General features: G+C 40.2%; 1 protein-coding gene across 3 annotated transcripts; it reads right to left on the bottom strand.

Annotated features, from left to right (window-relative positions):
- Positions 1 to 13,244: 13,244 nt before the first annotated feature.
- On the bottom strand, positions 13,245 to 19,939 carry NPM3 (nucleophosmin/nucleoplasmin 3). 3 transcript variants are annotated; one of them, XM_014066751.2, is made up of 6 exons: positions 18,716 to 19,136; positions 17,947 to 18,032; positions 17,213 to 17,332; positions 16,271 to 16,364; positions 15,728 to 15,855; positions 13,245 to 13,881 (listed from the first exon to the last, which is right to left on the bottom strand). In XM_014066751.2, exons 1-5 carry the CDS (start codon positions 18,798 to 18,800, stop codon positions 15,740 to 15,742), a joined length of 501 nt encoding a protein of 166 aa, XP_013922226.2. In that variant the 5' UTR covers positions 18,801 to 19,136; the 3' UTR covers positions 13,245 to 13,881; positions 15,728 to 15,739. The 3 variants fall into 3 exon arrangements, with proteins under 3 accessions (XP_013922226.2, XP_087581854.1, XP_013922218.2); XM_087725728.1 differs by lacking the exons at positions 13,245 to 13,881; positions 18,716 to 19,136 and adding an exon at positions 19,810 to 19,939 and having other exon boundaries at positions 14,544 to 15,855; XM_014066743.2 differs by lacking the exon at positions 13,245 to 13,881 and having other exon boundaries at positions 14,544 to 15,855; positions 18,716 to 19,123.
- Positions 19,940 to 20,130: the final 191 nt, after the last annotated feature.

Here is a 20,130-nt window from a genome sequence, read left to right as displayed (position 1 = left end):
ATGAACATTCAAATTATCTGCAACAGAAAATTAACAATTATGTGATAGATACATCAAGCTAATTTTAATAGATTATAAAGGAAACCTATCTATTTTTTCCGAAGAATAATAGAATCACAAAGTTGGAAGTAACAGTGTTTGCTAAAATGGAAGACATACAGCTATTCACTTCTAGAATGTGTGAGCAAACAACTGGGGGTGGGATCTGGATGAGGAACAACCAACTATCTCAAACACAAGAAGACTGAGTGGCTTTGAGTTTTAAGGCCTCCTGAATCTAGTGATTTTCATCTTTAGTTCTGGATGGGCTTGCATCATTCCAGACAGAACCAGTGTGCCATTTCGGGTGGCAGCTACTGGATTTGCAGCTCCTATTCAAAGAGCAGGAGGCAGCAGTGAACAGGAGGGCTTTTGCACAATGTTTGCACTGTGCGTCAATTGTGCCTCTTCCTGGATCAGAAAATATTGTACACTGTCCGGTGGTGAAATTCATTTTTTTTTACTACCGGTTCTGTGGGTGTGGCTTGGTGGGCATGGCAGGGAAAGGATACTGCAAAATCTCCATTCCCACCCCACTCTGAGGCCAGCCAGAAGTGGCATTTGCCGGTTCTCCGAACTACTCAAAATTTCCGCTACTGGTTCTCCAGAACCTGTCAGAACCTGCTGGATTTTACTCCTGACACAGTTGTTTTTGCTTTGGTTACCTCCTGGCTTTATGCAATGGGGCAACCCATGCCGAACATATGTAATTGCTAGAGAATACCGTGAAAGCAATTGGTGTGCCTTAAAACATTTGTGTGACACTTTTGGTTCATGAATTGCACTGAATCCCCAGTTTCTAAATGTAATTCTAGGTGTTAGTTGTCACCTATATAAAGCCCTTTATTACATGAGACCAGGATATTTAAGGGAGCACTTATCTCCAATGGTTTCCACCCATTTCGTTAGATCTGACAGGAGGAGCATGCTCCAGGTCCTGACACTTAAAGAGTGACACTTAAAGAGTGTCCTCTGATGGGAGCCAGGAAGCCAGCCTTTTCTCTTGCTGTTCCTGCTTTTTGGAAAACCATTCCACTCAAGATTGATTGGCCTTGACCTTGCTGGCCTTCCATAAATCCCTTAAGATCTGGATGTTTTCCCAGGCATGGGGGTTGGAGGTAATTGAGCTTGTATGATCTTTTTCTGATGGCTTTACCTTCAGCTGCCTTTTTTTTCCTGTTGGTGAGCTACATGGGTTACTACACTTGATCTTAGCCAAAAGGCCGGGTTATTAGTAAGATTCTGGTTCTGATTCAAAGTGCTGGTTATTATCTTTAAAACCTGACATTGCATAGGCCTAGTTACCTGAGGGACCATCTACCATCCATAGCTTCTGTCTGTCTTCTATTAGGCAACAGCATTGGCTTACTTCAGATCTTTTCATTTAAGCAGTAATGTGAAACAGGACCCAGGAAATAGGCCTTGTCTATTGTTGCCCCCTGGAACACGGGTGTCAAACTCGTGATGTCACATTGCCGTCACTTGACCTTTTGCGATGTTTTCTCCCTTCACGGAGCTGGGGTGGGCATGGCCTGTGCATGATGCACCCAGCCGGGTGCATCATGCACAGGCCATGCACACCCCAGCTCCATGAAGGGAGAAAACATCGCAAAAGGTCAAGTGACGGCAACGTGACATCACAAGTTTGATACCCGTGTTCCAGAGTTTCTTATGATCCCTACCCTACTTACCTTTAACCAAACCTTAAAAACCCGATTCTTCCTCCAGGCATTGAGTTAGCACAGGATAATTGGGGGATAGAACAAGATATATAAATATGATTATTTTCTTTTCCTTCTCATTTATTACCCTTTTTCTGTTACATAAACCCCAAAAGAAGTAGCATGAGCTGTGTATTGTGTGTGTCTCTGTGTGTATGTCTCTCTCTCTCTCTGTGTGTGTGTGTGTGTAAGAAACAGGATTTGCTACCTTGACTAAAACTTTGGCTGGCTTTGCTAATTTACATTTGGGTGACTGGGAAGCATCATTTGGGCAGCAAGAAACCTTGGGCTGGCCTTGGCCTCAAGGGCAATCTGAAAACAGACATCCAATTCAACCAAAGACTAAGCATCTCAAATGACGGTTGGTCTTCTTGGCCACTGCTGTGCTTTACCCCCTTCCCCCTTCCCCTCTCCTTCCCTCTTCCTTAATAAGCCAAAATGTGGGACACATGGAAATCAAGGTAGATATATACCTTAGGCAAGGAAGTACCTGGACAACTGATGGGATTGGGTCAACAAAAACAATCTCAGAGTTCACAGCGCAGGCAATGATCTCTCCCACCACCTCTACAAAAGGAGACCCAAATTAATGGAACACTTTAGTGACAACAGCACAACTTTGCTATGGCTGGGTGACTCCCAGTTGCCGCAGGCAAGGCTGTAAGACCAATTAACAATGCTTCTCCCAGGCTCAGTGTGTTTCCTCCCCAGCCTTCTAGGGCATACTCCATGGGAATGACTTTGTTGTTTGTACCCACAGCACAAACATGGCCCCAGGGCAGCAACAGCCACTCATGGGAGCAAATCTTCATTTACCTGCTTTGATTATTAGAAAGAAAACACACAATAGCCGGTATTTTCAGAGCAGGGGAATCACCCGTGAAAATGTCAGTACTTCTGTACTGGCTTTCTTCATTCTGCTTGTATGTTGGATTCCAGAACAAAGGATTAACCCCAAAGTGAGCCAAAAATTTTCCACGGTCAGGACAGAGGAACACAAGACCATTTCCTAATATTGATTCCCAAAATAACGCAGGTAATGATTGCTTCCCTGCACATTTATCTGGAATGCATCACAGAGTTGCAATGTCACATATCGTCTTTCATTTGTCACAGGGCTGGCTTTTGCATGCAGTCTACAGCAATGCAGTTCCACAAAAAGGCAGTTTCCAATAAGTGATTTCATCAGCACTTGGCTTACATGTGGGAGGGAACCTACTGTATGTTTACAGACACATTTTTTTTAGAAATGCTTCCTAAGAATAAGACTGGTTTAATGATTTAGAACAGGGGTCTCCAACCTTGGCAACTTTAAGCCTGGAGGACTTCAACTCCCAGAATTCTGAAAGTTGAAGTCCTCCAGGCTTAAAGTTGCCAAGGTTGGAGTCCCCTGGTTTAGAATAAGACTGGATTAATTGTTTAGATAAGTGGTTTAACAGTGTACCTAATTGCTTTAGGTGTGGTGGGATCCTTTCATTGGATATGTTGAAACTGAAGATATACTGCCACCTGTCCAACTAAACGGTGAAATGGATGATCTGTAGCAGGGGTCCTCAACCTTTCAGAACTGAACTGCAGAAGCAGTGGGCGAGCACAAACGCGCGGGCAGCTCCACTTGCGCACACAGTGGGCAGGTGACCACCTACCGCCCATGTGGAACCCCCCCTCTCCTCCCCCCCACCCGCTGGTCCACAAAGTCAGAAAGGTTGGAGGCCGTTGCTCTAAAGGACCTTTTCCCAATTTTCAATACTATTAAAGATTATGTTTCTTTTGGGGATAAAGTATTTAGTTATCTTTGCATATATAGGAGCTATTCTTGTTCCATTGGGTGGCATCCAGCTGTACGAAGTCTGCATCTATGTATATTCTCTTTGAGCCATAAGGCATAAGCATACCATCACATAAGTATTAAAAAACAAACATGAAAATGAGTGTTATGTTCATAAAACTGTTGTTGTTGTTGTTGTTAGTTGCAAAGTCATGTCCAACCCATCGTGACCCTATAAACCCTTTTTATTATTCTATCTGCGCTGGTTTGTTGCAGCAAAAAACAATAAATGTGTAGAATTGTAAAAGTTATGTTGTAATACATTTCTTGATTTTTTTAAAAAAATGCCACAAGATTCCATGTTTGCTGATGTTGTTAGTTGCGAAGTTGTGTCCAACCCATCATGATCCCATGGACAACATTCCTCCAGGCCCTCTTGTCCTCTTCCATCCTCTGGAGTCCATTTAAGCTCATGCCTACTGCTTTAATGACTCTATCCAGCCACCTCATTCTCTGCCATCCCCTTCTTCTTTTGCCCTTAATCTTTCCCAGCATTAGGCTCATAAACTATGGATAGAAACAATTGCTAAATAGCCAAGGATCTCCAAGACTGCCCAAGGATCAAGTTATTATATTATTATATAAGTCAATTACTCAGGGAGGAGAAAATAATGGAATTTTTAGATTCCATTCATACCTCTACCATTCCTTCCACCTCTAACTTGCAGCATATAAAATAGTAAGCTTTAAAAAACTGCATATGAAGACAATTCAGCAAAAAAAAACCAGTCTGGAAGCACTTTGAATTATAATGATTTTAAGTCAGTCTAATTCCTATTTCACAGTGTTAGCCACATGTATAAGAATTGAGGCTGTTGCCTAGAGAAACAGCCTCCTTCAGAGTGACAATGTTTGGTATGTTCAAGTCATCAAATGTAGAGGCGGGCAGGACAGAAAGGTTCAGACAAATGTCACTATGAGGAAAACTGTAACTTGAAACCTGTGTGTGTATTTTAAAAAGAAGCCTAAACAAACTTATCAAAGAACCTTTAGGGCTCCTGCCACATTGGTGGGTGATTTACTGAACACATGAATTAGTAAAACTCTGGTGCTTCAATCTAGACATTTTAGCCTGCAGGCAATGCTGCTTCTCATTGTCCATTTCAAATCACAGAGGTGCACATCTGTTTCCTTATGTTAAAAGCCTGGAAATTCCTGGATTGGGAGAATAAGCAAAAATATATCAACATCTCCAAATTAAGAAAAATGGCAAAAATAAATAAGATGCAAAAAAAAAAAGAGATTTGAAAGAAAAGTGAAAACGTTGAGAGAAAACACAAAAAATTCTATTGGAAATGTAAGTCCATTTTAGCTAAGGCTGACTGGTTAATCCTCTATTTTCTCTGTTTTTAACTGAGAGGAAAATGAAATGTACAACATAATCATAGCATTTGTGCTATTTTTCTTATGAGAGGCTTGTTTTGCTTTTGCTCTTAGTCTGGCGGTCCATCTCTCTTGATTAAGATTTACGTTTTTATCTCTAAGGAAATCTGAATCCCCCCACCCCCAAGGTGAGAAAGTATCTTTAGTTTTATGTTATAATTTGGCTCTATATCTTCTATACAAGCAGAAATTCTACAAGGAGACCTGAAAGGTGCTTCTTGGAACTTTAGACTGTTCAAATGATCATTAAATTGGGCATTCTGGGTAGAATTATGTCAACCAAAACGTGACCCGTCAAAAGCGCGGACGACAAAAGCGCGATCGACAAAATCGCGCCTTTGACGTCATCACAGCGCAACGAAAAAGATCGAATAAAATAAAAATTAATAAAAATTAAATTAAAGCAAGCCAATTCACATAAAAGTAAGGGTTAGGTTTAGGTTTAGGTTTAGGGTTAGGTTAAGGGTTAGGGTTAGCTTTAGAGCGTTAGCGTTAGCGTTAGGGTTAGGTTAAGGGTTAGCGTTAGGTTTTTCGTTACTTTAACGGTTAGGTTTAGGGTTAGGTTTAGGGTTAGGTTAAGAGTTAGGTTTAGGGTTAGGTTTGGGGGGCTTAGGGTAAGGTTTTCGCTTTATTTTTACATTTTTCGAACTTTTTCGTCGCGCTGTGATGACGTCACAGCGCGCTTTTGTCGAGCGCGATTTTGTCCTACGCGCTTTTGTGGTGGAACCAAGCAAAATACGGTAGACTTGACCACTATACCAAATTGACTCTTAAAGACACTTGGGAAACTAAAAACGTAAAGTTAGATGGTAGTATATAGTTCAGCTGATTTCTTTTCAAAATGTTTGATAAATGTTAATTGTGAAAAATAACCCGTTAACAGTGATCGGATTCAAATAATTTAACTACTGGTTCTCTGCCCTAATGATTTCTTCCAACAACCAGTTCACCAAACTGCTCAGAAAGTTAATAACGGGTTCTCCCAAAGTGGTAAGAAGTGGCTGAATCCCACCACTGCCTGTTAGCTGGAATTTCTTTTTAAATTCACTTTTCCCCTTTAGTGTCTTAATTGTGCATTTATTTTTCAGCAGAGCATTGGTTTCTTTGAATGATTCTCCTCATTATTGTTTAATTCTCCGTCCTCTTCTCTCCTCACTGCAGTACCATACTTTCCACTTCATCACACATGGGAAGCATGTTAAGCTCAATCAACATTTAACAGAGAGACTCTTGTGATACTCCAAAAAGACATTTCCTGCTTATAGATACATAAGGCAGTGTTTTTCAACCTTGGCAACTTGAAGATGTCCGGACTTCAACTCCCAGAATTCCCCAGCCAGTGAATGCTGGCTGGGGAATTCTGGGAGTTGAAGTCCGGACATCTTCAAGTTGCCAAGGTTGAAAAACACTGACATAAGGGATCCACCAAACTTTAGAATTTTGCTTAGTTCACAAATTGAGAACCAAAGCGGGACCTTCTAGTTCAATGCTCAATGTTAGAGTCATTATATTTACTGGAGAAAAAGCCCTCTAGAGTTATATTCAGTTTCACTATTGCGCAATTGCAAAAATAGAAGCATGGCTGGCTGAGGAATTCTGGGAGATGAAGTCCACAAGTCTTAAAGTTGCCAAATATGGAGACCTCTACTCTATACAAAGAAGTACAATGTTGGAATCTCCTCCTGCTGATGATTTTTGATATGCTGGAGAAGATGGATAAATGTCATTTTATTCTGGACATGCATACACTACAAGGTTTGACCACACAGTAGAAGCTCTGGTCACGGCCATAATTCATTCCACAACTTTGGTCGCAAACTGATTTGGTCATGACACGAACCTAATTTTGGAAATTTGGCACTTACAAAAAAATGGCGCAGAAGGGGAAATCGGCCACCCAAAAAAAGATTGTGAATTTTTTGATCAGAACCTGATTTGGTCGTGGTCAGAAGCTTTTGTGACCAGAGGTTTTACTGTACCTAGTTTCCTCCTTAATTCTTTAAATTCTCTCCTTCATATCTGCATGTAACCTTGACCTTAAAAATGTGCTGTCTTATGCTAGAGATAATATGATATAAATCAGTGGTGAAATTCAAATTTTTTTACTACCGGTTCTTTGGGCGTGGCTTGGTGGTCATGGCGTGGCTTGGTGGACGTGACTTGGTGGGCGTGGCAGAGAAAGGATACTGCAAAATCTCCATTCCCACCCCACTTTGGGCCAGCCAGAGATGACACTTGCCGATTCTCTGAACTACTCAAAATTTCTGCTACTGGTTCTCCAGAACCTGTCAGAACCTGCTGGATTTCACCCCTGATATAAATACATTTAATGATATTTTTACATGCTAACAAGTCACATTTTTAAAAAAATAATCTCCCATTGTTAGTGCAGATCCCAAGGGTAGTTCACATGTGTATATTCATTTATTCAAGTAGTGAAATGCCTATGTGAATAAAATATTATAGATACGACACAAACAGAACTTCTTCTTAACTGGGGTAATTTCAAATGCAGTATTATTATTTTTTTAACTGGAGTCTGATCATACAAATGGCTAATCTTGACAATGTACAGGACATGTTGTATTAAAGGCAGTAATGGATTCCACGACTTTGTTTCTCTCTTAAACCAAATGTCACCACCTGCTGTGGGGGTAATCATAACTCTCCTTAATGTGGGATGAGGTGGGTTTGGAGACACGTTTTCACAGATGGCTAGGTTATTGGGTTTGGCCTCTGTCAAAACTGCCTTTAATAGGGCGAAAGTATTTTGGACAGTTGAATTCAATTGGAGATGAATGATCGGTTCTTGCCCAGCACAAATACTATGCACACTGCATTCAAAGGGGACTGCTTTATATATAAATGTATTTATATTATTCTGTCAATTTGAGATAGCTGCCCATTTCATAACTGTGGTGTGTACCTTATGTTATGAAAGCAATGTATATCAGAACAAACAAAGAAGATTAAAAGGATGCTAATCAATATGCCACTGTGCCTGCTAGAGATTCATTCCATATTCTGGTCCAGTGCCCAAGGGAAAGCAAGTTTTTCAGAGCCTTATGAAACACTAATAGTTTGGAGCCATCTGAAGCTTGGAGATAAACTGTTCCAAAGCAACACAACAGAGAAGGCAAGCTTCCTGCACACTTCTGGATAGAGGTTTAAGAAATTAGCACCTGAACCTCTATCTGAAAAAAATATGAGGATCATCTGATAGTTAGGTTCCCTTTTAACTCACCCATGAAAAACTTTTGTGCCACACCAGAGCTAATTATTGGGCTTCTTTTGGATGTGGATTTCATGTTATTCCAGAAGGGTATCTGTATTCAGAAACAGCCCGAACAACAGCAATTGCAAATGATAGTGAAAGCCAGCCCACTGAAAATTCTTACACACTTCCTAATAAACTATGGTCTAGTAATAATTAGAAGGAAATTACATATTAATTTCATTTACTCTGACAAAATAAGTAATAATGAATTTACTTGGCCAATTAATACCCATTTATGCTTAATCGCTATAAGGGTGATGTAGGATCCCACTTTCGCTCTGGAAGTCCACTGTATTGAAAAATTCACCCCATCTCATCTGAGGCCATTGATGATACATTTTGCTGAATGGGGGAAAATATTATTTCTAATTTAAATATTTATAATTTGTTAATATTCTACCGATCCCTAAAAAGTTGGTATCTTTTCTCATAAAATGTTGTTTTAAAATCTTCATAGAATTCATCTCACTTTTTCAAGATGGTAATTTCAGTTTCTTTTAAACATTCGTTGATTCTCTGTGATATATCCATATACTTTTTTTTTAGACAGGGGTTGCAAGACCAGTAATATTTTTTTTATAAACCAGGAGGTAAAAATTTATTTCACAAGTCTGTTTAAACCCTGGGATTACATTTATCTTTTTGTGCTGTGACGTTTATGCTCAGAGCACTTATAGAGCTCCATATTTATTTGGAGAAAAATAGGCTTTCTATTTGTTTTCTTAGTCCTAGTAAATGGAATAGAAACAAATATACCCGCATGTGCATCTGTCCTTCTTTGGGAAAAATAAACTAACCGCTCCTTTCTTGGAATGGTTTGCAACAAGAAATCTGTGACATTAAGATCTCCTTTTCCTAGACAATCCTCTTTGTTTGCACAAGGTATTTAAGTCTATCCTGATAGCATCATCTCTACAGAAGAACTCATTGCCCCTGCCTGACCCTCTAATCCTATTCTTCCCCTTAAACATGGTCTGTATAACTAATCTTTCTCTCTTTCTCTTATACGCACTCTCTCCCTTCCTCTCTCTCTTGATGACAATCTCAGTATGGATGTTTGAATCTGCAAAGGTTAAATATTAACTTTAGGTACTTAGTATGTAAGAGTTGGTTGCTGATAAAAGTGTTCATATAGACATCACAGTTGATACACCAGGAAATTTGCCACATTAGGATCCAGCTTCAGTCATTTCATTCATGAAAAGCGTTGATACGTTAATTCTCTGCTCCAAGGATTCATCAAACACAAAATCATGACTGCTATAAAGAACATGGTTAAACTGATCAAAGCCCCGAGTAGCATTTGAAAACAGGTGGGATCTGGCATAGTATAATTCACCAATCTCCATTCTACATTCCGTTCCTTCTCTAACACCAGAGCAGATTTTTGTTACCACAGTAAAATTTCAGCCCCTTGGAAACTGGCAACAAACCCACAATAATCATGTCTAAGTTTGGTGGGCATGAGAGAGGAGAGCTGCCTTCCAAAAAGTAATGGGAAGATGAAAAATGAAGATTGATGTACACTTTAAGTTGAAGTAAATTTAGAAAATATATATATATAACTATTGTGTATCAACTTTACCTTATTGAATAATGACAGCCCGTTTGGTGTCATGGTTAAGGTGCTGGCCTAGAAATCGCAGTTCTAGCTCTGTGTTAGCCATGAAAGCCAGCTGGATGATTTTGGGCCAGTCGCTCTCTCAGCCCACCCCACCCCAGAGGATTGTTTTTCTGGGGAAAATAAGAGTTAACTACGGTATATTCTCCATTTTGGATTACTTGTAAAGTGGGATATAAATAGAATTAAATAGAATAGAATAGAATAACAGAGTTGGAAGGGACGTTGGAGGTCTTCTAGTCCAACTCCCTGCTTAGGCAGGAAACCCTACACGACTTCAGACAAATGGTTATCCAACATCTTCTTAAAAACTTCCAGTATTGGAGCATTCACAACTTCTGGAGGCAAGCTGTTCCACTGGTTAATTGTTCTGTCAGGAAATTTCTCCTTAGTTCTAGGTTGCTTCTCTCCTTGATTAGTTTCCACCCATAGCTTCTTGTCCTGTCCTCAAATGCTTTGAATAGCTTGACTCCCTCTTCTTGGTGACAGCCCGAGATATTGAAACACTGCTATCATGTCATCCCTGGTCCTCTGGTCGCATGCCTCCCCTTAATCTTTTCATTAAACTAGATATACCCTGTTCCTGCAACAGTTCTTTATATGTTTTACCCTCCAGTCCCCTAATCATCTTTGTTGCTCTTCTCTACACTCTTTCTAGAGTCTCCACATCTTTTCTACATCTAATCTTTTTATAAAAAAATCTAATATAATAATTTTCCATTTTGTCATATAAAAACACAATCGGGGAAAATCTCAACTGGGGGCCTCATTGACATATTCAGGAACTATATTATGGTCCTGGGGCATCAGGGGTTTCCTTTGGGCCTACCCAAATGGTTTAATAAAATATTGATACAAATGAAGGTTTTTAAGAGGAAAAAATCCACTATAGAAGCTTTCCAATTTCAGGAAACAATAATACTGGGAGGATGGACAGAAATATGGCAGGAAGACTTATACATATTTACCTGGTTTTACATATAGTATTCCTGGGGAAGAGAATGGTGTAAAGCTTGGACAGAGTGGAATTGGAGGAAGAACAGCTTAAACAGGATAGGACAGATTTATGTGAGAAGGTAGAAGCAGCTGGTTCTGCACCATCGTGATTCAATGAATTCCTCCTGCTTGTAAATAAGTAACCTCAGTACTGTAATAACAATTTGTTCAATTTGCAATTTCACCTGTTTAAAAACTACTCAAGATGCCATGCAATAGATTCATAACATCAAAAAAAAGGAAGGAATATACAGTGAGGCAGATTGGTAAAATCTCTAAAAGAAATCTGACAACTATTCAAGATTCCGTAGGATCATCTATTACTTTTCTTCTAACACAGTTATAATCTTCTCTTGATCAATGACTCTGCACCATCATGCCAGTACCAACCTTTAGGAACCACATATATGAGGGGTCTCAAACTCTATTTCATTGAAGGCCGAATCAGGGTTGTGCTTGGAATCAGAGTGGCCATGGTCAGTTCAACGTTACTCATGTCGGGGGCGCCTGTGGTGGCCCAAACGCTCTGCCAGAGAAAACAGAGCTTGGGAGGCTGTGACAGCCTCCTGCAACCCTCCGCCAGCGAAAATGCACACGGCCTTCCCAAGCTCCTTTTTTGCGGGCAGAGGGTTGCAGGAGGCCGTCGCAGCCTCCCAAGCTCCATTTTCGCTAGCAGAGGCACCATGGGCTGGTTCCCTCGCGGTTTCCAAGGCAGTCCTACGGGCCAGATCTAAGCACCTCACGGGCTGAATCCGGCCTGCGGGCCTTGAGTTTGACAACCTTGACATGGTCTATTCCTAAACTGGTCCTTCAAGTCTCTCAAAGCTACATCCATTTCCACTGCAATTGTGCCCACCTCACTTGCTGCTAGCCTTTCTTTTTCCTTCCACCTTTGCCAGCATCAGAATCTTCCTCAGAGGAGGAAAATATGAGTCTGATCACTTGTGCCCCAAGAGGACTGATTTGTTTCATGATCCCTTTGTTTTCTTGGCTGTCCATCATTCTCAGTTTTCTTCAACACTTCAACACAGAAAACAGTGTAAAAGACTGTAACTTTATTAACCGTCTTTAAAGGATCTCATTATTGTTCAAAAGTTTATAGGAAATAGTCACTGGTCTGGTCTTCTCAAGGCTTTTGTCTAGTTTTATGAGAGAATCTGTTGACAGAAGATACATTGATAGACCAATGTATTCAGGTCATCACATGGTGCTTTGGAACTGAAGCTGTGTAAAGCAGCTTTTAAAGAGTTTCAAATGTGCTGGCAAACAGGCAACAGCAAATATGATGGATGTTCAAACCAATGCAACCTGTTTACACAGTTTAGCTGAAATAACCAATATAGATTTCTCAGCCTCTTAAAATGATGTGCAGGTAACTTTATTGCATCATAAACAAGTTTTCTAACACACCCTGAGCTCCATCCAAGACCTTTGAAGAATGGGTAAAACTAAACCCTTCAAAGTCCCTAGAAAGAAACAAAATTTAAGAAATTGTCTTTGCTGATAAGGCTGCCATCCTGTGGTTGCATGAAGAATCTGCTCTTTTATGAAGAGCTGTTTAAAACTGAGAACTACACTTTTTTGCTTGCAGGGAAAAAAATCTATGCTTTCAGGAAATTTGTTGAGTATGTCACCCCATTCCACAAATCATTTGAATCATAAATGACTTGAAGACCTTCTTGCCCTACTGTTGCCATATTCCCAGCCTGGTATGAGGAACTCGAAGTGGTTGGTCTGCTTATCTAGAAAAAAACAGACTGGGGAGGCTGATTTGGAGATTGAGCTGAAAACAGGTGTAGAGAAACATCTGTGGTTCTAGCTTTCTTGCAAAGGCTTCCAACATCAAGTTATTAGCATCACCCATCTATTAATCTGTCCGATTCATCTTTCCCAAAGCTTTTTGTCCCAGAAATGTTATTTTATTAGATTTGAATTTAATTGAATACTTTATTTGACCAAGTGTGATCAGATACAAAAGGAATATGTCTCCTTTTGTCTGATAAAAAGATGCGTCAGGCATTCAAGGATTTCAACAATTAGAACCACAGAACACACCTGATCACCTAAATGACCAAAGAAACTATTCAACTCTGTGCACTATTGTCCTTAAGGATCCAACCCAAGCCTCTAGTTAATGGAGCTAAAAATTGATTATTACCCAAGTTTATACTTCTTTTGCAATCTCTTTCTTGGGCAAATATCCAATAAACATTTGAATAGTGGGTTCAATCTCACCCTATTTGGATGCCCTGAATTACTAGCCCTCATTTTCCCTCAACCAACACGCCCTGTGCTGGCTGGAGACGATGCAAATTGATAGTTCAACAGAAGCCCCAAGCTGGGGACGGCCAAAGTAAAAGAACTCCAGTCAACAAAATGTGTTTTCTCAGATCTGGAATCCAATTTAATCATTGAACAGGAATTAAATAGATTTGTTGCTCAAAATATACCTATTTTGCTGGTGAATGTTTATGTACATGTTTGTACCTCAATGCCCCATCCATATACATACCCAAAAGGAGACAGGGGAATTCCACACTGAAGCAATTTGTTATCTTCACCAAAACCAGGAGAAGCAACAAATTTCAGTAACAGGGTATAATTTCATTTTAGGGACCATGTTAAGAATTCATGTTTTTCTTCCTTGATTGCTTTAATAAAGAAACACCCTCCCAAATGCCCTTTGAACAATGCAGAACCAGCCATGCTGGTCCAACCCTTACAGCCACCTGAGAATGATTGCTCTGCTTTTCTCTACCAGCAGTGAATCCAGACCTTCTGGAAGCCGCAATCCCTGCTCCGATTCACGGTCATTCTAGACTGCAATCTCTGTAGCGTCTCTGCTTCTGTCGCTGCCAGCCAGCTATCAGAAAGTCTCTGGCAGACAGTGCTGCTGGATTAGGTATGAGAGTCTGTATGTGGAGACTACTCTCAACAGAAAGGAGACAATACAAAACCCAGGAAGATGATACAGGAGTTGCTGGACCTTCAGGAAACCATAAGGCAGGCAAGAGGTCTGGAGGAAAGAAAAGGCTGAATTGTAAGCAAGAAAGCAATGGGGAAAGAGAAGGTTGAAGGATGCTACTAAAGTTACTCACCCAGTAGAGACAAAACACTGGTTGGGTTAAAAAAAAATACTGGTTGGGGAAGAGTGAGGTAGCACAGCCTGAAAGTGAAAAGAAGGGAACTAACAATGAGCCACTCTGTGGTAGAACCTGGGTATGAGCTGGATTCAACAGACAACTGTTTGCATTCTTCAAGCACAGCTGGAAGAGGAAAGCAGCATAGGAGACTTAGCACAGAAACCTAAAGCCAGAGCACTATGTAAATAAACTACCAGGTTTAATAGGAATAAGCTTGGGATTAGAAAGCTTGCTAAAATAGCAAAAGAGTAGCAAATAATTCGGATTAAAACTAAGGTTTTACTTTTGTAATTGTTGAGCAGCTAAGTACATCCTTGCAAGGCTGAAACAATCCTACTTGTGTCAGCACCATCCAAATAGTCAGTAACGATAATTGTAGCCTATTTTAGAAAATGCTAGAAATTCTCATTAAACCCATTACATATTTAAGGAAGGGAATGAATAGAAATGATAGAAAAATGAAGTAACAGTACTTCATTTTGTATTTTTCAACACTCAACATTGTTCAAGAAAATAAAAAGCAAAAGTGAACATGTATAATAAATGTGTTTATTTTTTTTAAAAAGGACACCAGTAACAAGGGCGAAACATACAGGCAGCATTCTCAGCTATCTATCAAGGGTAAAAACTTGTCTTGAATTATAAATTGTAATAAACTCCGTCTGGCCAATGGCGAGCAATGTTTCAAACTCTATGAAGTTAAATAAAAAATATACCTTAATTTTTTTATCAGAAAGTGAATCTAGGGAATATCTTCAATAACTATGGAATATATCAACCATTGCAGAGAATGTGGCTCATATCAAAACAAAATTAAGAGCCACCCAATGTTAGCAAAATGGAGTCAGTAACTTTCCCTGAGAAGTTGATAATGTTCACTAAAAAAATGTTACCTTAAAAACAGATATAAAACATTTGGAAAACACACCCTACTTTTTACCTGGAAAAAAATAAATAATATCAGGAGCAAAGGGCTTATAATTGGATACTTTTCTTAGTATCAAGAAATTCTTGACCACAGTATTGATTTTTTCCCCAGGAAGTTACACACTTGCAGTTCTCCAACAACTCCACAGATTCCCCCCCCCCAAAAATAAGAAACATCTATTTCTAAAGGTCACCAGATTCAGTAACCTATTTGATTCAGCTCCAGATGCATCTCAATAAAGTAAAATTTGTAGCACTTGTCACAAACAAAAATCTCAATCACGGCAGCAAACACATCCAAGATATGGGCACCTATTTTTAGCCCCACAATTAACCACATCTAGATGGTTCTACCGCCCCTCACATCTTGGGGAGAAGCAGAGATCCCAGACCAACTTCATTAAGCTGCTACCAGTTTTCCAAGATCAGCACATACTGTAGGTCTGTAACACTCCCTTGACAAAGAAAGCTGGATCCGGGAGGGTCCCTACCATAGTATTGGAGATAGCTACTTTCCTTGTCCATGAGCAATAGTAAGCTCTTTTCCACAATACATCATGCTATTTAGAATATAAAATCAGAGATGGGGTTAATGAGCAAAAAGCTGTAGAACATTTCCTGTCCAGAGCCTTTAAATGAAAAGGCCGATTTCAGGAGGTCAGTACTAATGGTGTGAATGGAGAACTGTCCATGGTATCCTACAAGAATATAACAAGCTTAATTAATAAAAACAAGAACTCTACAATATTCCTCTCAGGATGAGCATTCTCAGGCAACTGAACAGTTACCTACAGAGAAGCTCAGCTATGATTTTTGTTTCTTCTTGGCTGGCTTGATAGGTGAAAGCTCTTCCTCCTGATCAATAGATTCATCATCATCATCATCACTGACGTCTTCATCTGAAAGATCCTTTCTGTGAACTGAGAAACAATTTGGCTTGTTTATACCATCCAGAGAATTCCTCAAGCCTCTATCCTTCCTATTAACCATTAATTTCCAGTCTAAAAACAATGAAGTTTAAATTGGTAGAGCCCCCCATATTTAGCAGTTCACCCAATATCCTCAGAGGTTTGCACTGCTCCAAAGCAGGTGGGCAAAAATGCTGGTTCTGTTAGATAGCAGATCTCTTTTCCATGTAAATGACAAAAACCAGCTTATACCAGGAAAAGTTCCAGAATCCACAATATTGACCATGCTAGTTGGAGTAGCCAAGACACTCAACCTGGAATTGTGATCTCGACTCCAGAAAGTACTACTACTTTTCTATGTCCCTGAATTACTATGACATGCTCACTGTACCCAATAGTTTCTTCTATCCCTTTCCTGGGTTCTTACAGATTTGATGTTGTCCTGAAAGATGAACAGGGCCAGATCCTGAGCGCAGACGGAAGGTCACTGGGGGCTGGAACTCAAAATTATCTAAACACAACTGTGGAAAAATAAGGAGACAAAGCAATTGTGAAACATCATGGATATCCCCAAGTCTCATTTAGTTCAACAGGTTTTGAGGTTTATTCAGATGCTTTGTTGCATCTGTGGCTATTGGGGTTTTTTTTTGGGGGGGGGGATGTGAGCCATGACGTTCTCATATAATGAAAGAGAAATACTGTGTTCCTAATTTGCAAATTTAACTCTCATTAACACGTCTATGGAGATTCAGAGCACTCATTAACACCTTTTAAACCGGTGAAATATATCCAGTTATTCTAATGATTCATTATTATATTATTATATTCATTATTATAAGCCCCCTATTTAAGCTGATTAAACAGATATGATCTAGAAAGTCATGGGTCAAGAAAGATTTTCTGATACCAAATTTTCAAATACCAAATATTTCACTCAGGATGAATATTCTTTGACCCACTCTGGAGAAACCATAGAAGGCAGGCTCTGGAAAATCTGGTGATACACCTCAATCTTTGGAGTATAGCAATAGTGTTTAGACTTATATACTGCTTCACAATGCTTTAAAGCCCTCTCTAAGTGGTTTACAGGGTCAGCCTATTGTCCCCAACAATCTGGGTCCTCATTTTACTAACCTCAGAAGGATGGAAGGCTGAGTCAACTTTGAACAGATGGGAATCAAACTGCTGGCAATCGACAATAAGAAGAAGTAGCCTGCAGTATTGCATTCTAACCACTGAACCACCATGGCATATCAGAGGGGCCATTCCAAGTATGCCCAATTGTGTTTGAAAGTCTTTCAAATCTACATTCTGGAACCATGACACTGATTTTCTCCAAGACACCCATATTCCCAAAATATTATTTTACCCAGGGCTGGCACGACAGCTTCAGGTTAGCCACAGGCACAGCAACCTCCTTGTTCTGATAGTCATGACCCACCACCTCCACAATGTTGCATTCTTCTTTGGCACCCGCGGACAGGCAAGCCTTGAAAAGAGAAGGAGAAATAAAACTGAAAGGGGATACTGAGGAATGCTTAGCAAAGAATGAAATGCTATCTTAAGTTCTAATGATGAACCTCTTCCAATAAGCATTTGGAAGCAGGATTAGAACAAAATCATATATATATCCCTAATCTTCTTGTGGTAAAGTTCCCTTTATTGCTAAATTTACTGATTAAAAGAAGTATGCAGAATCACAATACACCTAAGAGATTCTGCTTTAAAATCTTGCTTTATGATTTTAAGCAAGTAACATTTGGGATGATACAATCAGAAAAGGTAGCCTTCAGCCCAAAATATTTGATTTTTGTGTATTCGTGTGTGCAAATGCACAGGTTATGTTCTGTGGCATAATAATGCAGAAAAATACAAAGGCTCAGAGCCATCTTGCCCAAGCAGATAGGCATTAAACCAGCTTTGCCAACAAAGTATTTTATCAACTATGTGAAATAAACAGACTTTACTTCAATGTTTGCAACAGAAGATGTGCAGCTTCATTCATGGTAATCTGCACAAAATTCTACCTTATTAACACTAACACTAGCTAGGAAATAGCCTGTTGCTAGTCTCCCCATTTCACAGTGAAGTGAAATATCTTACCATATTTAGAGCTAAGAAATGCTCTGAATCATCTTCTTCCGAAACTTTAAAAGTATAGGAACGTGCACTGCTGTTCAGCTCACATCCTAGGGAGGGTTCAAATGGATATTATAACAAGACACTTTTTAAAAAAATAGCACACATTTTCTTAAAAGGAAGAGGCAAGTTTCCCCAACTGCAGGAATGCTACACATTTCAACATGCTTTCACTCTTCAGAAGCCAAAAAATAAATCCAGCATGATCAAAAGCCGATAACTTTTGGTCTCTGAGCTGAGCTTGATTTCTGCTACCTCATGGAAATACCCATCTCTCCTTTTAGGCAAAAATATAAAAACAGTTTGCCACTGTCTTCTTATGTGATGCTTTTTTCAACATGCTTTGTGTTGATATCCTCTATGTTTCCTCCAACTTGAAATGATGGGAGTACTATATTTGATTCTAAAGCCAAAGGAATTAACAAGTATTTTTGATTTTCAGAATTATCTGCAAATCAACCAATGATGTTTTAGTGTTATATAAAGGAACACATTCTTAGTTGTTCATTACGGTACTTCAAAGTTGCTGCCCAACAAACGTATCTTTCATGAAAAATTTTGGAGATAATTTTGAGTGACATGTTGAATTTCAAATCCCCTCCATCAACCTTTATAGAAACAAATGAAAACAGGCAGAACAATCTCTATTGCACATTCACTTCAGTATTCCAGGCTGCATGAAAAAAAACCCACAACAGACGACAAATTTTAACAGCTTTAATTTTTCATTTACCAATGTTAGAAAGCCTTGCTATGCAATTACTCCAACAGGAGTTGGAATGGAGTGAGGCCTGCATGCTGCCCTGTGGAATACACATTAAGTTCCACCCTGATCGATGAAATTCAACCTTCTGTGGAAAGTTATCACCCAACCCTTTCCCAGAAAAATGAAATATCCTAGGAAATATTGAAAAGGCAGAATATTATATTTCCCTGGATGTGAAAAGGAGAAAGTTTTAAAGAGAAACTTCCTGCAGCTTCCTGCCCCCCCCACACCTTTTTTTGTCAATGGGCCATTAAGAAGGCCAAGCCAGTCCCTTTACATAATAAAGAGTTCTCCCCATTAGCTCCAGGGCAATGGGATTAAGGCATGATAATATTGGCACTTTACCCAACTCCCCACATGGCATCTGAGAACTCAACCAAACCTGGATTCAAAAAGCAGCCTGCATGGCTCCATGGGAGTCTGACAACCAATCAGAATATAAGATCAAAGGCCAGAGAGGGCATAAAACCAGGGACTCAGCATCTCAGTCCTTCCTTCCCTTCTTCTCCACCAACACTGAAACATGTGATCAGCTTTTCTGTTCAGGACTCAAGCCATGTGGTCCTGCCCACCATTAAAACCATCTTTCCAAGCAGCCTCCATGTCTCCAGTGTTTTTTCCCCCAATTGGAGCCGAACCCAGAAGGACATTTCTTCCAACACTTCCTTGCAACCGAAGAAGAGCAAACAACACGTGGCTTATATGACTTCCCGGCCTTTTTTTCAATCAACAAGCCAAGCCGCTTGCAAAGGCCGAGCTGGAGAGCACGAACTGAAATCGGGACAGGGAAGCACGTGGTGCCTCCATGTGCTCAGCTTTCCAGAATAAAAACCCGACCTGCGGTTACTTAATCACGCGGTCCAACGTCCCGTTCTAATACGATCATTAAAGCCCCGTTCAAGCCATTCCCAGAGCGATCAAATCCTCCCAACCGATGGCTACTCCGGGCGTAGCAAAGAACCATCCCCCTTTCCAGCCTCCCCCCCCCCCATCTCCATTTCTCAAATATGACCGCCAGGCAAAATTTCCGGCCTGCGAAGCCCCCACACGTCTTTACCAACCGAAAAGGAAACGGCTGGTGCAAATCGGCGGCGCAGCTTCACCGTCCACGCTGTCCAGATCCAAGAAAGAGGCCATGTCTGGCCAGGAAGCGCCGAGCAGAAAGGGAAAAGGGACGGCAGGAAGACGCTCCGGGGCTAACCCCGCCTGCTGCCCGCCCCGCCGGGGCTGCTCCAATCGACGACGCGGCTTTTCTCCAATGACAAGCTTGTCCGCTCCAGAAGGGAAGGCAGACAAGGCCTTGTTCATTCAGTACAAATGGCAGAAATCGCGGGTCTCTCTGGAGTGTTTTATTTTTTTCCCTTTCTTAAAAAAAAGGAAAA

Source organism: Thamnophis sirtalis, unplaced genomic scaffold, assembly GCF_051295495.1.
Source record: "Thamnophis sirtalis isolate CommonGarterSnake01/CBP01778 unplaced genomic scaffold, rThaSir2_p1.2 scaffold_11, whole genome shotgun sequence".
Taxonomy (NCBI): Eukaryota; Metazoa; Chordata; class Lepidosauria; order Squamata; family Natricidae; genus Thamnophis; species Thamnophis sirtalis.
Note: the sequence above shows the minus strand (reverse complement) of the source record. Positions and strands in the feature narration are given on the sequence as shown.